At 39.2% G+C, this 20,114-nt stretch overlaps 1 protein-coding gene across 1 annotated transcript in view; it reads right to left on the bottom strand.

The window, feature by feature from the left end:
- rtn4rl1b (reticulon 4 receptor-like 1b) overlaps nt 1-20,114 on the bottom strand; it is a 119,045-nt gene extending 98,931 nt beyond the window's left edge. The window contains exon 1 of the mRNA XM_079482258.1: nt 19,622-20,114. Coding sequence (XP_079338384.1) covers nt 19,622-19,634 — 13 coding nt within the window. The 5' untranslated portion in view covers nt 19,635-20,114. The remainder of the gene's footprint in view (nt 1-19,621) is intronic.

Below are 20,114 nucleotides of genomic sequence, written 5' to 3'. Positions count from 1 at the left end.
TGCGGTTGCTAATTTCGTTAATGTAACGCAATCACCTCAGGGGTCATGATCGAGGGGGTGAAAATTCCAAACGCTGATGGCTTTTATCTACCTCAATCATCCTTCAATATAAACCAGAAGGAGGGGTGCGGCTATAGATGGGTGGGGAAGTTGAGGGGGTAAAAACCATACTCTGCCAAGTAAAAGTGACATGCCTTTACAAACACAGTGGAATCGCACACATCTGACATCTGCTTCCTTTACTCTATTCATATTCCTCTAAAATCAGTCAGGTACCCACACATTCACAACCGCTTACTGCATCCACGTTCTGGATGCAGTCCTGTCATTCAGCAAGTCCGACCTCTTTAACAGAGAAACTGAACTGACTTTTGTTTTGTCTCACACTGCTTCTGCTCCTGTCTGACATTGAATTAAGGACAGGAAAGTTGGCTAATGGTCCATCTCACTTGAGGTTGTGACCCGTGCGCTGTTGCCCCTTCAGAGCTATTGGTCCAAGCGGAATCCTGATTAGTCATTTGCGGCAGTATTCAAATCAGCTTAGCAACACTAGAAGACTTCCTTCATAGCTTTTTGAAGGCTCATTTACAACTTATTGTCTTGCGTGCTGTTACGACTTATTGTGTTTTCGTCACAGCGTTCCATATCTGCGCAACACCTTTTCAGCAGTTTGTTTTTGTAAACAGATGGTGATGTGCATTATGTGCCACGAAACAATGTAATACGGTTCTGCTGTCAACAAACAGCATGCAGCATGACAGACCGGCCATTACAGGCAGCTAGGTCTGGAAACGTCTGTATGATACTTCCTGTATTCCCATCTTGGCCCGACTTCAAATTCCTGCTTGTTTCTACCACTGACTCTTTCCTCCGAAAGACACACGTTTAAAAATAGCAGCTGTCATGGGGAGAGAACGGAACAAGGATAGAGCGAGAAAAGAACAAAAGAAAGAGGAGTGAGCAAACACTTCACAATCAAAGCTATGTAAACCGAAGGTCATTATAGACAATGGACACTCTGAGGACAATGTGTTGTGTATTCTGGACCTGTGCGATTGCATGTGATAGACCTTGTAGTGCCAATTAATAGTGATATGGCAGAGGGCGGATGCCCCAGTGAAGTGCGGGGTGTGTTTGCAAAGGGGATGATGCCAGCGTGTGTGGTGATATCCTCGAAGCAACAGGGGGACACCACACTACCATTAATCTGCTGATGATCTGACTCAGCCCAGGTAATGAATAAAAAAACTCACAGATTAATAAATGCAGAGTATTTGGGCCCCTGAGCCACAGTAAAATGTATGAATGTCACTGCATAGACAAAATATCAAATATTAATTTAAGTTCTCTTTCCTTAGCCATTTTTGCTTAGATGAATTGTGCAAACAGTCTGTCCAAATGGTTTTTGAAGTAGTTGTAAGGATGTATACAGCTGTATTTTAGTCCCAAAGACATACAACACAGAGCTACATACAACGGAATGCCAATGTGTTAAGTAAAGCATTTTTAAAGAATTATATAATGTATTTTACCTCCCGACTCATTCATCTTTTCTCCCACGAAACATCAAAGAGGCCATTCAGCTCGTTGTCAAAGTGGAAAGCTTTTCTTGTGTGATTGTTCAGTGTCATACAGTATGTCCATAAAAACACACTCATTGCTGGTCTGCGATTAAATTTATATGCTGTTGTCATACTGGCCTAAGACATTATCTCTTGCCCTATGGTTCTCCCTCCCTCCCACTCTCTCTCTCTCTCTCTCTCTCTCTCTCTCTCACACACAGTCATCCACTCGAAATAAATAACGTCCTTCCAAAGTCTTCTGACATCTTGGATTTTTCAGGTGTTGTCAGATGTCAAAACAAGCGTTTGAATTGTGATGTGTGTGACTGAGTGAGTTAGGATAAAAGAGCAGTTCAGATCACAGCAAGACAGCTGCCTCTCTCTCTCTCTCTATGTCAGACAGAGCGCATGGCAGGGGGCTTCAACAGGTGGCATTGGCAACCGCTGCATGCACATCCCCTTGACCACAGGTCAGTTTTTGATATTGTATTTTGATATTGAGTCCATTATGCACTACTTCTCACATCAGCTCATTTAAAATCCCTTTAAGGCAAGTCAGTTCCCTCGGTAGACATCTTGGCAAAACCCCCAGGCAGCTATTTCTTAGCCATGCAAGTGTAGCACCTATTTACCTGAATGTGGAAGTGGAAAATCTCTAAACGTGTTGGTTAATCTTAGGTTTGAATAAAATCAAACTGAATCTGACAAATGTGGTCACATGGTTGTTGCATCAAATCAGGCACACAAAAAGGATTTCTCACTAATGTAAAAGGCAAGACTTACAGTCCTCTACCTGCCATATTGGAACATCTCCTATTTATTTTTGTAATAGTGGTCTCTTCTTTTTACACTGTCTTTGACCCAATAATGGCTTAACCCTGAAAGACTTACATGAATGTAAGTAGTATAGCTATGTGAGGGTGCTGTCCTTGGTGCTGAACTACACTGGCTTCACTGAGTGTCCCTGAATGAATAGTGAATGAAGACTCTGGCTTTTTTCAGCTAAAAGTAAGAGTAAAGGCTTGTTTGGCTAAATGGCGCTTTTTATCGAGTGCAAATGGTGCCTGAATGGATGGTCTTGATTAATAAATGGAGACAGTGATGGTTGCTGGAGGTGCCAGGAAAGTGAAAGCTATCTCAAGAGAGGGGATTTATATTGACTGAGCAAAGCAGGATCCTTGACCTTAGTCCCTCCAATAGACTTTAGTGTTATCATAGCAAATACAACTCATAAGCAAATACAAAGCTGCCGTTTTTTCCCCCGTTCTCAACCCCACAGCAAAAACTATTAGATATAGGGTATCCAGTATGCTATTAAACACACTTATGCATTTAAAAAGATAAGTGAAATATACTTTGAATCCTAATGTGGTATATGAGTCATTGGATTTTAAAGAATGAAAAAGATTTCCGGTATTCAAGAAACCCCATACAAAAAGCATGTAAAACATCATTCCACAGGCTTTTTATCTGCCCCTGTGGGATTTCCAATCATTATTTATAACCACCTTATGTGGAATCGACCCTTGTCCTCCTTCTTGACATTTTTAAATCCGTCTTTCTTCTGAACAATCTGTGTCACTGTCATGTGAAGTCATTGCTTGGACTGAGGAATACTCCACACGGCTTCTCTATCCCCTTGAGAACTCCTACGTGACATATCACTGCCTCATTTTCATGCAATAGAACGGGCCCCGGGCCATGTTTGAGAAATATCAGGAAACTCTACCACCAGCAGTCTCCTCATAAAACAACACTGCTTCTCATTACACCGCTTTTTCCTGCGCGATTACGTGACAGATGTGTTTAATTTGGTCAGTAAATGCAATTCACAATCTACTTGTCAGACAGGTTGCTTTGAGTTTATGATGTATTGTACGAGCAGCTGAAACTAACAGCGCTTTCTTGTCTATGTTTAACCGTCTGCAGGAATTTTGTTTATTCCCTGTGCATGGAGCATTAGCATAGAACACAGATCCTGTTGTGTTTTGATGAAAAATGATATACATTTTGATACTACTACTAGATGCTTTTATCCAAAACGAATAACATTGAATTCAACGTATACATGTATATGTGTGTTCCTTGGGTTTAAACCCATGATCCATTGTGCTGTATAATATAGCTATCATATCATAAATACTTTATATAATAGCTATCAAACCATTTTGAAGGACCAAAATAACAAATTTGGTTTCTCATGATGATTTGCAATGGATAGCTCGTGTCTATTGTGGACCCGAAATAAAGATGTTTAAAAGAAAGAAAGCGTGATATATCTCAACATTACTGTTTCAGTGAAAGACAGGGAAGAGTGTTATGTCCCCAGAGGCAGCTAAGCATTCTTTGCCATTTTGGGACAAGCTCCCAGTGCATTCTGGGAATAAAAAGATTCCTCTCTCACACCCGCACGTATTTTTTTTATTTTCCACTACGGGCTGACCTGAATGTAGATGTAGATAAATAGCACAGCACGCAGGCAGGGGGTCGAAATCTGGGTATATCTTTGGAGGAAAAACGCATATGCCTGTAGACAGGTAGCAATTCGCTAAAAAAAGAGGGTTGTTTCATAACTAAACAAGGTTGGAAAAACAGCAAGGCTGAAAGAGAAACGAAACGACGAAGGAAAGCGAATGAAAAACAAGCAATGCGACTGCGCTGCTGAGAGCTGCAGCCCCACATTCACAATCATTCAGTGAATCAAAACACTTTAATAATTCAACATGAAGAAAGAAGAGAGGGAGAATCTTGCACTAAGCCAACAGGCACTGAAAAAAAACAGATTGAAAACACAGCTTTGAATTTTTTTTCTCCCAGTATTGAACGTTCTGTATTACAGCAGTTTTTAAAGGACAGGCCACTAAAGGCTCGACAGAACTCTAGGGAGCATTACACTAGTTTACCAATAACACAATCCAAAGCCATTTTTACACAGTTTTCTGCTTATTCCAGCATCTAAAGAACTCCTAAAACACTTTTACTGGCACCTGACCAGTAATCAGAATATCAGCAGTAAAACATAAATCTGAATTATTAAGCTTGCATGCATGCAACTGTAGACTCGCCATGTATTTAGTTTTAGGTTAGTATGTAGTATTTTGTTCAGATATGTCTTGAGAAGTTGTCATAACTCATTGACTTTATCCAATTAAGAGGGAATTAATTAAACTGAATCAGTCTTCCTACAGTACCGTCTCTTAAGCCTTCAGTTCAGTTTAGCTTTTCATCTACCACTCTTCGCTTTTCCTGTTTAGGAGAAAGAAACATTAATTGAATTTTATCATTAATGGAACATTTCGTCTGGTGTTCCCGCTCCCAGGTTTCTGGTCCATACTTCACATCCCCGCTGGTTACGTTTTTTAATACCCTGGCACTCACGGCAACAAGGTGAAAAACGCTCTCCAATTAGTCCGAGCCTCTGTGATTATCCCACACTTGCTAACAATTCCCTTTTCTATCAATTATTTATTTCGAGGTCGTCTATGCGCACACACGCACACGTTTATACACACACACGCAGAATCCCTGCCGGAGGCCTTGAACAGAGGAAGTAGCTACACAGAATTCTGCAGACTGTGTTTTTGCTTCGTGTCTCTCTCTCGCTGTCTCTTTCCCTACTTATTATTAGAGCAACATCTCAATGAAGGACACATGTAAATACATGGGTTAAGGGACAACACTTCTGCTGTCTTTTAATTTCATAGCTTGCGTTCTCTCTGTGCTAAGGGTCTGACAGCGAGTGCTTCCTTTCCTATACACATGATGCCTGCTGTTGCCAGACTGCCTTGTGTTTGCTGGCATGAGTGGGAGCAAATGTTTATAGCACCTCTGCATGTTCAAAGAGGTTAGTGTTGTGTGTGTGCGTGTGTGGGAGGTCTTCCCCGAAGGTTTGTGGGTTGCATGTTTGTGGGGGTGCATCCGTAGTATAATTTGTGCTTTTATGTGTGTGTGTTTTTGAGAAAACTAGAAAACACTGAAAATGTTTCCCTAAAGTTTCTGTGAGCTTTTGTTTTACTTGCAAATTTGTTAATTCTCCACAAAGTCTTATTAAATCATATTTCTGGTGTAAAACGTTTCTCAGTGTATAGAGGCAACAGTCACAGGCACCATGTGCATACGTCAGGTGCCCTTTGTCTAATCCAGCACTCCAGAGATATGGCTGCCCGTCACAGTCTCAGCATCTCTCAGGGGTCCATGAAGATATCCGGCTAATGACAGCTGACTGCAGGTTGCAGTACCAGCCCCTCACTGAAGCCAGAGAGAGCCTGTTAGTCATGGATAATGAATGATATTACTCTTTCAGGGTTGGGGCTTTTGTCTCATTACTTCTCAAGACGTAGGGGACTCCAGTAGTATTGACACAACCATAAAGTCTTTAGGTCTGTTGGGCCGTACTGTCCATTTGCTATTATCCCCATCGTGAGTTGCGTATAGAGGCATCAAGGTTAGCAATAATGGGCAGTTCTCTTGTTAGATTAATGTGTCTGGACTGCCCCATTGAAGGCATCAATACCATATCTCAATTTCTCTTTTGTTCTGTATCAGATCATTCATCATTGGATTGCGGTGTGTTTACTTGGCGAGTGTCTTGTTTTTCACATGGAGATCACCATGTGATGGATTGAGGGTGATGAGAGGCACCTTTGATTTCAGGTGAGCATTTTTTTTACACCCCAGGGAAAAGCATGCATTGTTTTTCTTGAGCTATACCTCTGCGGCACATGTAAACAATGATAAAGAAACCACAATGACAGTTGTTTTGCAAGATTTTTGGACCGTTTGACATAAACCGCAGTGACGTTTAAATATGTTTTACTTTTGTTAGCAGGCACTATTTTACCCTTTTTTTACTATTTGACCTTTTCCTTGTGATTTTTGTATGTACGTGTGGGCGTGTGCTCCTTTCACGACAAAACTAAACTCTGAAAAACACACACAGCATCAAACAGACAAAAATTATGTTTTCCCAACAAGCTTTTGAATACTAGCTGTTAAATGACATTTAAATTTAAATTCAAAGGCTTTTCTTGAAGTCTCTGAAAGCCTGTTTGTGTTGGCAGCTGCATGGAGCCCAATAAACACGAGAGGCAAATGGTAATGGAAACTGAATTTAGGCGATCCGCATATGATGCGGATGGGTTCATGCGTTTGTTTATGCTAAACGCGAGCACCTGCCTTAGTGTCCGCCTCCAAAAGCACCAGCGGGCTGTGCTGTCTACTTTGTGACGCTGCCATGTTCTATAGAAACAGGGTTCTGCGGATGGGCTCATACCGCCGCAGCCGCACACATGTAGCTTACGCACCTGTTTCAGCACAGCTGCCTCTGCAGAAAGCCTGTAGCCTTGCCAATCGGCAAAATAATTGCGGCAGTATTGCAATGCTTCCCCTTTGGGGGACGAGAGGTGTCTGCTGGGCTTTTATGATGGTTGTTTTGTTGCTTGCTGTTTATTTGTTTGTGCCAGAATCTTAACCACTTGATCCCGCAGTACAGAATTGTAGAAGGGAGGTGGAGGTTGTAAGTATTAAGTTGACAGTATTAGCAGGAAATTCCTGACATTTTGGGTTAGTTTTTTAAGCACTTTTATAGAAATTGACTGGAGGACTAAAATGCTATGCTGTGCTAAAAAGGAGATTGGTTAGTGTGAGATGTGTTTCAGGACATAGTAAACCAGTTAACCCAGGTCCCTAACAGCTTAACCACGTACACCAGTCAGATAAATCACTTTAAGGGATATTTCGGGCAAAAGAAAATTGTTTTCCTTCATGTCATTCCAAACGTGTATGACTTTAGTTTTTATGGAAAACACAAAAGAAGAAATTTTGAAGAATGTTGGTAACCATGCACATACGGTCCGAAATTTTTTCCGTATTTGGCGCTCATTGTACGGTGTCACTGAATTTTCAAAATGCCTCTCAAAATGCTCGCTACGGATGCGAGAAATGCAGAAAATCGAACCAAGTCCAAATTATTTTATGACGGACGAAAATATCGGAGGCAGTATGTAAAATAAATTTCGGACTCAATATGCAATGGCCTTCACACAATAAATCATGACAGAATATTTATTTTTTAAAGTTAACTGTCCCTCTAAACCAGTGGTTCTTAACCTGGGTTTTCGATCGAACCCCAGGGGTTCGGTGAGTCAGTCTCAGGGGTTCGGTGGAGGTCAAGACACACACCCGACTCATATGACTCGTGATGACACGCCCCGATTGGCCATCATTGGCTGCAGGTGATCACACAACATCGCTTGGCCTATCTGTGCTGCAGGGAATTTGGTGCGCTCAGTAGTCGACTTGTGACTGTCGTGATGGTACGTCGTGTGATTTCGTTCTTAATATTTGAATCCCTTCATACTAACTATGTCGAGCAAAAAAAGAATTTGGTCGGACGAATATGTACAATATGGATTCACATGTATAACGGAACGTGGTGGGAGTCAGCGTCCTAACTGCATGATTTGCAATTCTAGTCTAGCACCGGCAAAACTAAGAGAACACTTCCTTAACCTGCATGGAGATGGAAAAATGTTTTAATGGTTTTGTTCTTTAAAACACAGTGATGTTGATGCACGGTTCATTTTGTGCACCAGTAAAATATATACCTATGTTTTGAATTTGAAAAAAATCATATTTAATTTTCGAATTTACGAAGGGTTCGGTGAATGCGCATATGAAACTGGTGGGGTTCAGTAACTCCAACAAGGTTAAGAACCACTGCTTAAAAAGTCACTGTGTCTGTGATGAAATAAATCTTCACTTGAACACCACCTCCTGTGGCTATTGGTGCCAAGTTAACTGTTAAATAAACGTAATGTTTGAAACTCAGGGACAGATTGTTTAACCCTTGCCCCACCATTCTTCTCTTTGTGAAAACTTAAATAGACACTTTCAATGACCCTCACCTGCTAGGAATAATGTATACCATGTGGTTTCACAGTAAAGCACAAGCCACTTCTGTTACTAAAGCCTTGTGCATTTCCTTTGAACCCTAGAGGCAGAGAGCAATAGAAGAAAAGCTTAAATAATGAAACCGTTACAGAGAAAAATGTGACCTGAAAAGGACCAGGGGATAGAAAACAGCATTTGCTCCTCTGTAGAAAAACATATACTCTCCGTCCTAATTCATTGAAAAGTGTCAGACAAAGCTGAGTACATGTTTGTGTGCTATCAGAGCGAAACGTTAAAGGTCAAAGGAAGAATAAAAGAGACATCTGGACATAAAATGGATTCTAATGGACCTCTATTAGAGCAGAGTGTTACCCTTTTAAGTTTTAGCTCAAGACATTGTGATTTTGAGTAAAGTGGCTGGTAAATGTTTTGTGCACTTACAGGTATAGTCCAACCAAAAATGAAAATTCTTTGATCATTTTCTTACCCTCATGTCATTTCAAACCTGATCTCTTTCTTCATCAGAACACAAAAGAAGATATTTTGAAGAATGTTGTTAGCCAAACAACAGCGTTACCCATTGACTTACATTGGTTTTGTGTCTATACAATGAAAAAGAATGGGTATCGCCATTGTTGGGTTACCAACATTCTTCAAAATTTCCTCTAGCTTACCCGATAATGAAAATAATGTGATTATTTATTCACCCATGTCATCATACACCAACATGATTTCATAGCAATTCATCGATATGATCTGAGCTAGCTAACTTGCTTTTTTTGCGATTTGCTTTCACCCTAGTTACGGTTAGGTTTACGGGGAGAGCTTTATTACTTCTTTCAAATATTTGTATGTTTCTGTATGATTCATGTCGTAAGAATTCATATAAAATTGCTTCATTGTCAAATTGTTTTAAATCCCTTTGCTGTTTTTTCTGTGAAATCACATGTGATATAATGAAAGTCTTTAATTTTGTTTCCATCAAATTAGTAGAATTATTTTTAGAAAACCTAGTACATGAGTTGTATTGACAACTTTCATAGTGCTTTTTTATCCTTTTGGAGCTTGAAGAACATTGTAATAACCATGCCGTGTATGACAAACAGCTTTGTAAAGATTCTTCAAATTTATCCTTTGTGTTCAGAAATAACAGCACGCAGGTTAGCAACAATATGAGGATGAGTAAACTTTTAATCAGAAAATTCTTTTAATCAGACTCGGCCTGCACTGCAATCAAATCTTACTTCACACTGCACTCTTTTCCTCTTTTTTTCTCCTGGTCTGATTTTTCCAGTGCTCTGTCTTTAAAATCTCCATTGATGTGAGATCCTCCAATGAATCATTCCCTTCGCGGTGCAACGCACTTTCAAAGAAAAGGCTCTCAAAGACCCAAATTAAGCAAAATAAAATGCAAATACAATCAAAGTGATGAGTAAAATCAAGTTTTCGGTTCCTTTGGTGATGTGAGGTCTTGATGTCTGGTCCGAATGATGGGCACTATAAGTGAATACAACATTCTGATAGGCTGGGCTTCATAGAGTCAGGCGGAAAGTGGTTGCTGGGCTTCACAGAGCCGACAAACTGCGAGAGGCTGCTAACCTCCCCATCCATCAGCGGAGAGGGCAAGCGTGACACAGAAAAGTAGTTCCGTCTATTAGAATCCTGACACGAGCTAATGTCTGTCCTTGCAGGTGCGCTTACTCCCATTCTCCATTTCTCTCTCCATTAAATTCACATTTTACATACGTTTTTCTGCCTCATAAAAAAACATTTTAATCCACAACAAAATGCGCATCTCTGTGGCATCTGCTGTTGTCGCAGTGTTTTCTTTCAAAGCATTATACATCTTTGTTTCTGTTTGCTTTAACTCTCTTGCTGCTGAGGCAGTTTTGGGAGTTTGTGGTGTAAATGAACTTGTACAGCGGGGGGATAAATCAGGATTTATTGTGACCTAAAAGCAAAACAATCATAGGGGAATATGGAAGTGTAAATGAGCTGCTTTGCACAAAGAGTTTGCTTGCTCTTCTGTAGTTCAAGCTAGATGAATTACTTACATGGCCGGGCTACAAGAGACAGGGGTGAATCTGTGAAAGCATCACTTCTCCCAGAGGTTGTGTTGACACTAAAAGCTTTAATCACACTTACACTAAAATAGACTGAGGAGCCTTTCAAGTCATTAAAGTAAATAAAAAGGCTCACTGTTGGAATGATCTATTTGAAGACTAAGATCTATGTTCTCATGCCTTGTGTGGTTTTAAACGGGACGAGACTCAGCATGTCACACAGTACAGCCTCTGAATTCATTTGAAAACTAGGGGTCAGCTGCATAAACTGCTTAGACTAGTTGAAGTTAGTCAACTCATTTTTTTGACTGGTTATAACTTCTTCAAGTTAGTCTACATAAAAAAGTAGATTGGTCTAATGGAAATCTGAAAAGTAAGTCTTAACTAATAGTCTTAACTAATTGCTATGTGAGAATAGTTGTTAAGACACAGGCTAGCACATAGATCTTGCAACTAGCCCATAGATCTTACATATTATCTGATATGATCCTGAGGTATTTTTTATATTTTATATAGTTGTATATGTTCTTTTTATTTTTATAATTAGCTGTTGTTTTTGTCTTTAGTTTAATAATATTTGGTACAATTTAATATAGTTTTTAGATTTAGTTACACTTCAGCCATTTTCTATTTTTATTTCCTATATAAGTAGTTGTTTTTAATTCATTTTAGTCTAGGTATATTTTCATTTAATAAATGTAGTGCAACAATGCTAATTGTAATTTTCTCAAAGGAATCTATGTTTTAGCTTGGCATCTTCACTTCTTGAAATCGCTGGAGAAGGAGAGAAAGAGTGATTGAGACACTTAAAAGCAATAAATAGGAGCCAATTCCTTTGCATCATATGGGTGTCCATTTCCCTGTAGGTTCTTCATTGTAGGATTGAAGCCAATTTAAAGATCTAAGATATTTGATCAATAACTCCAGAGTGATGTGTCTAGTGTCCAGGTCACTCATGGAGACCTTGTTTTCAGTTTTTATAGATATAATGCGTTTATCATGTTAACTTTCACTTATAAGAGCAAATGTGCCAGATTTAAAGACGTAACGCTTTTGTGCATTCGCTCAGAAAACAGCGTGCTCCGTTTTTAAACAAATAACGTGTTTGTCTTGTGTACTCTCACTTATACCAAGCACAACCTGAATAAGTAAGCCCTTCACTAAACGAACGAGTCAAATGAGTCAAAATGAGACTGATAGACCTGTACACATTTCGTTCATGGTCTAACATTCTCTGTGCTGCAACATTGGATATCCAGAAATTACTGAGCTTATCTGAAAAAGAATGGTAATGAACGGGTATAATTTAAATGAAAGTAAATCAAATCAAAAGAGTTAAATCTTTGTATAGAACATTTAAATTAGTTAAACCAGTTAGATTTTAGTAGACTAAATATCTATATCTACTAAAGAAATGTCGATTTTGTCGACTAAAACTAAAATGATGGGGATGACTAAAATATGATTGAAACTAAATAGCATTTTAGTCAAAAGACAAGTCAAATTTTGGTGTCGAAATTGACACTGATCTTTATTCAGATTTCAGTGACAAACCTGCAGTGCATTAGATTCAGTTAAGAAAAAAATTGTATTAAGTAGTATGTGCAACAAAAAAGTTACTGAAATTGTTAATATTTTGAAAATAATTGTTATTTGAATTTCACTTTCATTTTTTTACTTTTGTTCAAAATACGGTGATGTGTATCGTACCGTGAAGCCAGCATCGAGATATGTACCGTATCGTGAGCTGAGTGTATGGATACACCCACATTAAGAAAGTGTTTCTCATTCGCTTTATGTGTCATTTACATTTAGTCATTTAGCAGACGCTTTTTTCCAAAGCGACTTACAAAGAATTCAGGGAGCAATAAGCCTCAATATGTCATACAAGAGCAATAGTACAATAGGTGCTTATACAAAGTTACTAGTTTCAACAAAAGCTACACCACTACCTGTTGAGAGTTTTGTTGTTACTGGAAGCACCAGCTCACACAGCCCTGCGATTTCTGCTGGATAGGGGTTCGTAGCCGTCATTTGCATTTAAAGAGACAGAAACACAACATCCCTCTGGGTCTCTTTACATGTTTAGTCTTTACCAATCAGGCAGCAAACACTAAAATATTAACTGCAACTACACAATTACGGTTGCAAACATTCACTGATGCTTGTCATATTTGTATCTTGTGCCCCACAAGTTATCGCTTTGACATTTGGGCAGGTCATTAAATGTGCCACTGCTTCCTGTGCAAATAATATTCAATATTCAAATATTGTCACTCAAAACAAAACCCCCTGGAAACCTCTATGCCCTTTACACACACATTTACTGTAAAATGTGTTCCTCTTCAAACTTAACCTCTTAACAAACTGTTGCTTGGTAATTTTATGGCCCCTGAATCAATGTTCATGTGATGTTTAAGTATTAGTAGCAGTATTCAGGCCATAAAGCATAAATGCAGTTGTTGTATTGCAAGAATACAATGCCATAAACAACATAAACTGAAAGATTCACTGGATTTAAAATGCAGTACAAATCGTGGTAATAAAAACATAATGACTATTACAACAGCTTATTCGTGACCCATAAAACACAAACTGTATCAACAACAGCAAACAGATGTATTGAATGTTTCAATATTGTTAGACCAGGGCTACGTTTCCCGATAATGCTTTCTCTTAGCGCGCTACGAAAACCTTAACTCCAGTTATACCTTTTCTAGGCGTGTTTCCCAAACTATACCTTAGGAGGTTACTTCCTTACGTCCCAAGTTACCAGGTGCTGTCTATGGCGGTAATAGATATCGATGGTTCAACAATCAATTATTCACTCGGACTGCTTTACTGTCTTATGTGAGGTAGCGGCGTTCTTTATAAAATAAGCACTTTAGAAATAGTTGAAGTTGCATTTTTAAGGACTAAAATGAAACCAAATTGCAAACTAAATCCAACCATGGATATAATTTAATTGTGAAATGAGTGTGCGGGACTTAAAGCTGCATTTTTCTCAGAAAAAGCTGTTTAAAATAAATATAGGCACATTCCTTTACCTAGATCTGGAGATTGAAAATTATTTAGCACTGGATATCTATTCAGCTTTCATATAATATTGGATTTTATTCAGCCGAGTAGAAAGTGAGAAACCTTTTAGCTATAGCACTTAATGGAATACTTGATTCTGATTGGTCAGTCCTGGCATTATGTAAGCAAATGCCACATAACTGTTTAAATGATCGTTGTCCCTAGCAACCAATTTTCTTCACTGGTTTAATAGGTCTTATATTACTCTGTGGTTCTCACATAATCGAATAAATCTGATGCAAATCAATATTTCATGTCCATTTATATATTTATTTAGTAAGTAGCCGTCTAATAATCAGGATGATGTGCAGTCATTATTTTAAAATAAATCCTTTCAGGATGCCTCATGATACTTTATTTTACATTTTTTAAAATCTGACTTTAAATTCTAATTATGAATGGATTAACCACATATTGTAAAAAATAAAGACCATGTACTTTTCTAGGAATGGTGGCACGCTTCTTTGCAACCTCAGACAGCTTATAGTTACCGAAAAATAAACGAAAGAGTTGTTTACTCTGCCCGTGGTAAAAACACGGTCATGCAGGCCTCCTGTGATTTACTGCTTTGATAATGACTGCCAATAATAATTAACATTGAAGCAAGCTACCTCTGGTCCACCCTGCCGCCCCCACTGATGTAAGAGCACGGCTCGGGTGTGTCTCAACACAGAGATACCGACTTCACATGTGCTCCGGTTTCTAAGACCCATGAGAGAAGGAGGGTCAGCAGATAGAAAAGAAATGACTTCACAAGATTACGGTCAGATGACGGTTCATGGCTATTAAAAGCTCCATGCTGGAAGTTTTATAATCAAATAGACTTCAATGCAAACAGGGATTTCAATAAAACAAACCGGACCTTTCAATGCTGATACTGTTTGCACAGCAGGAAAATTAAAAGATATGGATCAGAAGAAAGTGAATGGATTCTGAAGGTCTCTTTTAGGGCAGACAGCACAACTGAGATGCTTTGTGTGTGATCCAGTAGTGTATGCTTGTATATGCATTGATGTATTCAGCGTACCATACATTTTTGCATGGCTGCTTCAATTAGTTTCTCTCTCGTTCTCTCTCTCTCTCTCTCTCTCTCTGGTACGTAAGTGTCTCCCTAACCATTATTCAGTTCCTCACTCAGCGCCATTCACATGTCATGTGTTAGTAGTGCAATGTGACAGATGCCAGCCAGTGCCTGCAGGGAGCACAGCATTCCTGTCTCAGCACTTACTGGTCACGGCATTATGGGAATGAAAGCATCTCTCGGGCAGGTCTGTCAATGAAGCGTTAGAACGCCTGGGACGACTGTCAACACCGTTGGTCTGTCATCCGCTTTCCACTCGACTCATCTCCCGACATCAACGGACCTTACGTTGACATTGACCTTTCCACTGCAATTAGCCACTTAATCGGGAATTAATTATTAATATTAACAAAACCAACAGGGCTTGGGGTTGTTTGTCTCTTTTTACCTCATTACCATCCACTAATGACCAAGCCGGCATCTCATTTCCACTCCAAAGGGGGCAGAGAAATATTTGTGCTGAGATTTCAGGTGTTGGTAAAGGGCACTCGGAGATGCCCCATGCTGCTGGAGAGACTTCCCGTCCGGACACCATGCAAGACAGGAAATGTGCATATAATTACCGTTTGAGTATGAATCTGAAGTTAATGAGAACATTGTTCCTAGACAAAATGTCAGCCACAAGCATCCGGGCTGTTTATAAAACTAACAGGTTGCAAACTCAAGCACTTCTGTCTTAAGCATTATACGGTTCTGCCAAAAGTCTAATGCCTGTGGAAGTCAGCATTACAGTGTAAAAAAACAAAAGCCCAGGTTCATTCCCGAAGAGGACACAGAGAGAGGAGATTAAATGTGAATGAAACATTCATCCTTGTCCAGACCGAACGTGTCCTGTGCCCGGTGTGAACCGGCCACCGGATTCACAGTGATGAGGTCGTAGGTAGAGAATGACACTCATTAAAATACCACTTCCTGTGCCGCTAATTACTTATAATTACAGAAAGCTGGAATGTTAAGAATTGATGTTCCACCCAGACTGGGCGAGACGATGGCGTTCGCTGGTCCCTGAGTTCATCGCTTTTTATTCACAGCGTGTCCTTCAGGAAATGAGCTGCTTGGCATGCAGAGAGGTCTGATATGTCTTCCATAGCTGTGTGGTAATTGATGTCCAGCAATGTGATCATACTACATGAACCTGCTAAATTACACTGAGCTTGAATATTAAAAAAGTCAGATTAGTTTGATGACTTTAGAAGTTCCGAAGAGTTGTTTCAAAGCAATAACACAAACAGACGTTAGAGCGCATGTGCGTTTTGGAGGCCCAAATGTATTTTTCGGTACACATCCGCAAAGAATAAAGAGTCCCTGTAGATTATTTCTGATAACAAGCAAATTAAGTAACAAGTGAATCACATTTGCCAGAAAATAAAATTAAAACTAGAAGAACCCTTACTTGGCTAAAATTAAATGCAACAGAGTTAGACGACCCATTCAACAAATTCTTTAGTAAAATTATACAATATAATGTACAATAAAATACTAATATTGATATTGCATTTAATAACATAAAATTAGTTATATTATTAGCCATTAGCCAGGCCAATCAACAAACACAGACCAGCAGTTAATTACGGGCATGTATCAATTCTGCCAATATCCATTGAAACCATCACTGTGGTCAACTTTGATGAAACCTTAAAGGAATAGTTCACCCTCAAGTTGTGCCAAACCTGGATTTGTTCTGCTGAAGTAAGATATTTGGAAGAATGTACGCAATTTTCAGGTCTGGGACATCATTAAAGTGATACTTTGACTCCCATAGTAGGAAAAATTATTTTATCGTTTTGTTTGTTCTGTTGAACACAAATAAATAAGATATATGGTACTGAATAATGTCCCAGAACTGAACATTGCTACCATTCTTCCAAATATCTTTCTTTGTGTTCATCAGAACAAAGACATTTATACAGGTTTGAAATAACTTGGCGGTGACAGAACTTTCATTTTTGGGTGAACTATCCCTCTTGCTTGCGAACTGTGATTAAAAGACTTTTTTTTAAGATTTAAAGGGACAGTTCCCCCAAAAATAAAGACTTAAATAAAGACTTAAATTAAAAAGATGGTTTGGGAAATGTCTCCGTGGTTTTATGTCCATGCTAAGAAAGACAATAGGGGCTTCTTTCAATTCTTTAAAATATATTTTGTGTTCTGCAGAATAAAGTCGTACAAGGAATGAATAAATGAGATAAGAATTGTCATTAGACACAAACTGTCTCTTTAAGTGTAGTCTGTCACGACTCAGTACTTCATTGCAAAGAAAACAATGCTTGATTTCATTTATGAAAAGGGATGAGAATGTTTCTTGGCTTGAACCGTTTCATTATTTTGATATTATAGACCAACGCTTTCTCCCCTGTGTTAATGTGCAGAGACAACTAAGTTATTCGTAGATTGACTTATGTAAATTATTGTGTAAACAGTGGCATTTTTAATTATTGCTCTATTCGGTTGAGCAGCCCAATATCAACTTGTGGCTCAGCCTTTGTGACAGGCGGGGCTGTCCATTTGCCCTAAAGAAGACAGGGGTGAAGTAGGATTATTTAGGGAAACAGAAAATCATTATTTTTCCTAATCTGCGCGGTGCTGCTAGTGACTCGTGTCACTTATAATATAAGGAGTGCCCTAAAATGATATGAGGCCAGAGAACATAACTCAGCAGGTTTAGGGTGCTAAAGTTGTCTCAGGTTAGCATGAGTATCAGGCTGGTTCAGTTGTGGTGATGAGTGAAGGTCCTATCATATGATGAACAATAGCAGATGGGAGTCTGGTGTAAGGACACAGGTGTTCCCCTTTTTGCTTACCAACTGCCTCTCCCATCTCCCATCCATCTGCCCTTAACAGGCTGTCTAGCATCACATTGAAACGCCATGCACAGCTGCATAATCACAGCTAATGCACAAGCGTTATTTAATTCTTGAAGGTTTTGCATGATCTTGTCTTGTTTCAGGGCTTGGTTATGTTCTGTCTGATTTTTAGCTTGTTTTGGTTTGAAATGTGTGAGATATGAACCAATCATAATTTCAAATGAACCAAAATTGTTTCAGCAGAGCGTACATTTGTCACCCTATGTAGATCAAGCCGGATCTTGGGCCTGACAGTGAGCTTTGTTGTATTTTCCGGGCTGAATTTCAAAATGAGGCTGTCCTCTATACTGACAACTCAGCACAACAAACCAATTATAGTCTGAAGCACTGCCTTCGGATAAGAATCTGAAATCTGAATATCCCATGTACCATCAGATATATCTATTTCAGTTTAAATAACTGAACAGATATTATGTGCAAACTGAAGCTTGAGAATGTGGTCCTATTACGTAAAAGAGAAAATTAAGGAGAACAGAAAATTAACCCTTACATTCTCAAACTCCATTGTGAATCTGACTGACATGCACCTGCTGACACATACAGAAGTCAGGTGCTACCTACAGCACAGCTCTGCTAAGATTGGCAAGCAGGGCACTGCCACATAACTTAAACCTGCACAGCATCCATTTAGGCTTGACGTTTCTGGAAAATGTCACACCACAGCATCTCTTTGGAAGAAATTCAGTATTCTCCCCTTACCGCTCTTCTTTATTTATGTTATGGCAGACAACTGTTGGGGGTTTTTTTCCATACATTTGAATGCATTCTGAAGTGAAAGGCTAATTTGTACCCAGGACAGCAAAGAAACACAATTAAACTAAAAGCAACTCCGACTTTTAAAAGCATCTTTACAGAAGGAAAAACACCACAGTTAGCAAAAACAAATGATTATTCAACAATCCTAACTAGTAAACACAACGCACATAACGTTTTATCTGGCACTGCAACAAACTGGCATGAAATCATGTCACCCCTACCAAACTTGCAGCTCCATTTTTGAATGGCCTCATGACTTCATGTTGCCATTCTTGCGGTATCCATTTTGTTGATGCAAGTTTACAAGTCTCATTTGACTTTTATATTGAATATGGTCAAAACAGAATGACTATAAAGTGAATGTGTGTCCAGGTGTCTGAGGCTAAATGTCTCCAAAAAGACAGTCAAATGTAAATTGTAGGGTTTTAACGTGTGGTACAAACATGAAAATGATTTCAGACTTGGGATTTACATTTTCAAAGATAAAAGTAGGCTGCACCGCAGGTTCCTCATGGCGTTCACGAGGGTTCCATAGTGCGCAGGTAATACGCTTGATAGTGTGTTTTGTTCCTACGCGAAGTCTATTGAAATAACAATTGTTTCTGTATAAAGCTTTGGGCCTCCTCCGAGGAAATCTTCTTTTCCAGACAGACAAGAAATGCCAGACAATTATAGCAGTCAGTTATCAAAGCTTTTGAAAAGTGTCTCCGAAAACGTATTAAGATTAAGTAAAGTAAACTGTGCTAATAAACATTATGACCACTAGACATAGACAGTATGATTAATCAAGTTTACACACATATGGTTTTCCGAAAACAAGATGACAGGTATTACCTTTCTCACACTGACAGGGTTTTTATCAGCCTTTACACTTTATATTCTAATAAGAGACCTTTACCTTAAATTATATCAGACTGCCCAGGACAAACCCGTTGAACCCAGCAAGAGAAATATAGTCTACATTGATGGCAAGCAGAAGGTACAACGCTTTCCGATGAAAAACGGAGCATAAACTGCAGTGCGGCACCCACCGCCAGCATCGTAAGAAAATATTTCGTGATATGATGAATATTTTAAACGCAGCCGAGCGCACCAGAGGTAGACACCTATAAAAAACTATAATAGGCTCTATATGTGATCTGTAAGAACTTAAAAGACCTTCACATAAACTTTTCTTTATAACTTTATATCTTCATTTTATAAAACCATTTATGCCACAGCGGGGAATTTAAAAAGTAAATAAATACATTCTTATGCAAGCGTCCATAGATAAAAAAACATCCCGTTTTAAAAACAAGTCGAGCGAAAGTTGCAAATTGCACTTACCCCGTTTGAACATGTTGGAAATGGTTAGATCTCTGTCCGCTCACTCAGGTGCATTTATTGTTGTATTCCAAGCCGGAGCGGGACTTCAACACTGTCAATGAGATGCCGAGCAATCTATCAAATGTTGTCTGATTTAATCGCAATACATAAACGTGCAGCCAGCTGAGTCGTGCAGAACTCCTATAGCTCATAGACTTCGGATCATTTAGGCTATCGCTAGACCTTTCGTACGCTGCGGTCCCAAGCAAATATTTAAGCAGAAAGGAGCGTAACACATTCTGCAGTAACGATTGGTGTTATCCACTCAGACCGTCAGCCGTAGAATTTCACAGAGGCACCTGGTGGTTCAGGTCTCAGCAACCCGACGGAAGGAGCAGTTATCCAGACCGCTCTAAACGCGGTTATTGCCTAATGGTAACTCGTTTTTTATAACAGCTAATCCTCTGAGGTAGAGACGTCGGGTAAATTCGGCAGATGGTCCTCAATCCGATAC

The sequence above is a fragment of the Barbatula barbatula genome (assembly GCF_947034865.1).
Source record: "Barbatula barbatula genome assembly, chromosome: 19".
Classification (NCBI taxonomy): Eukaryota; Metazoa; Chordata; class Actinopteri; order Cypriniformes; family Nemacheilidae; genus Barbatula; species Barbatula barbatula.
This window is presented reverse-complemented; position numbering and strand designations above follow the sequence as displayed.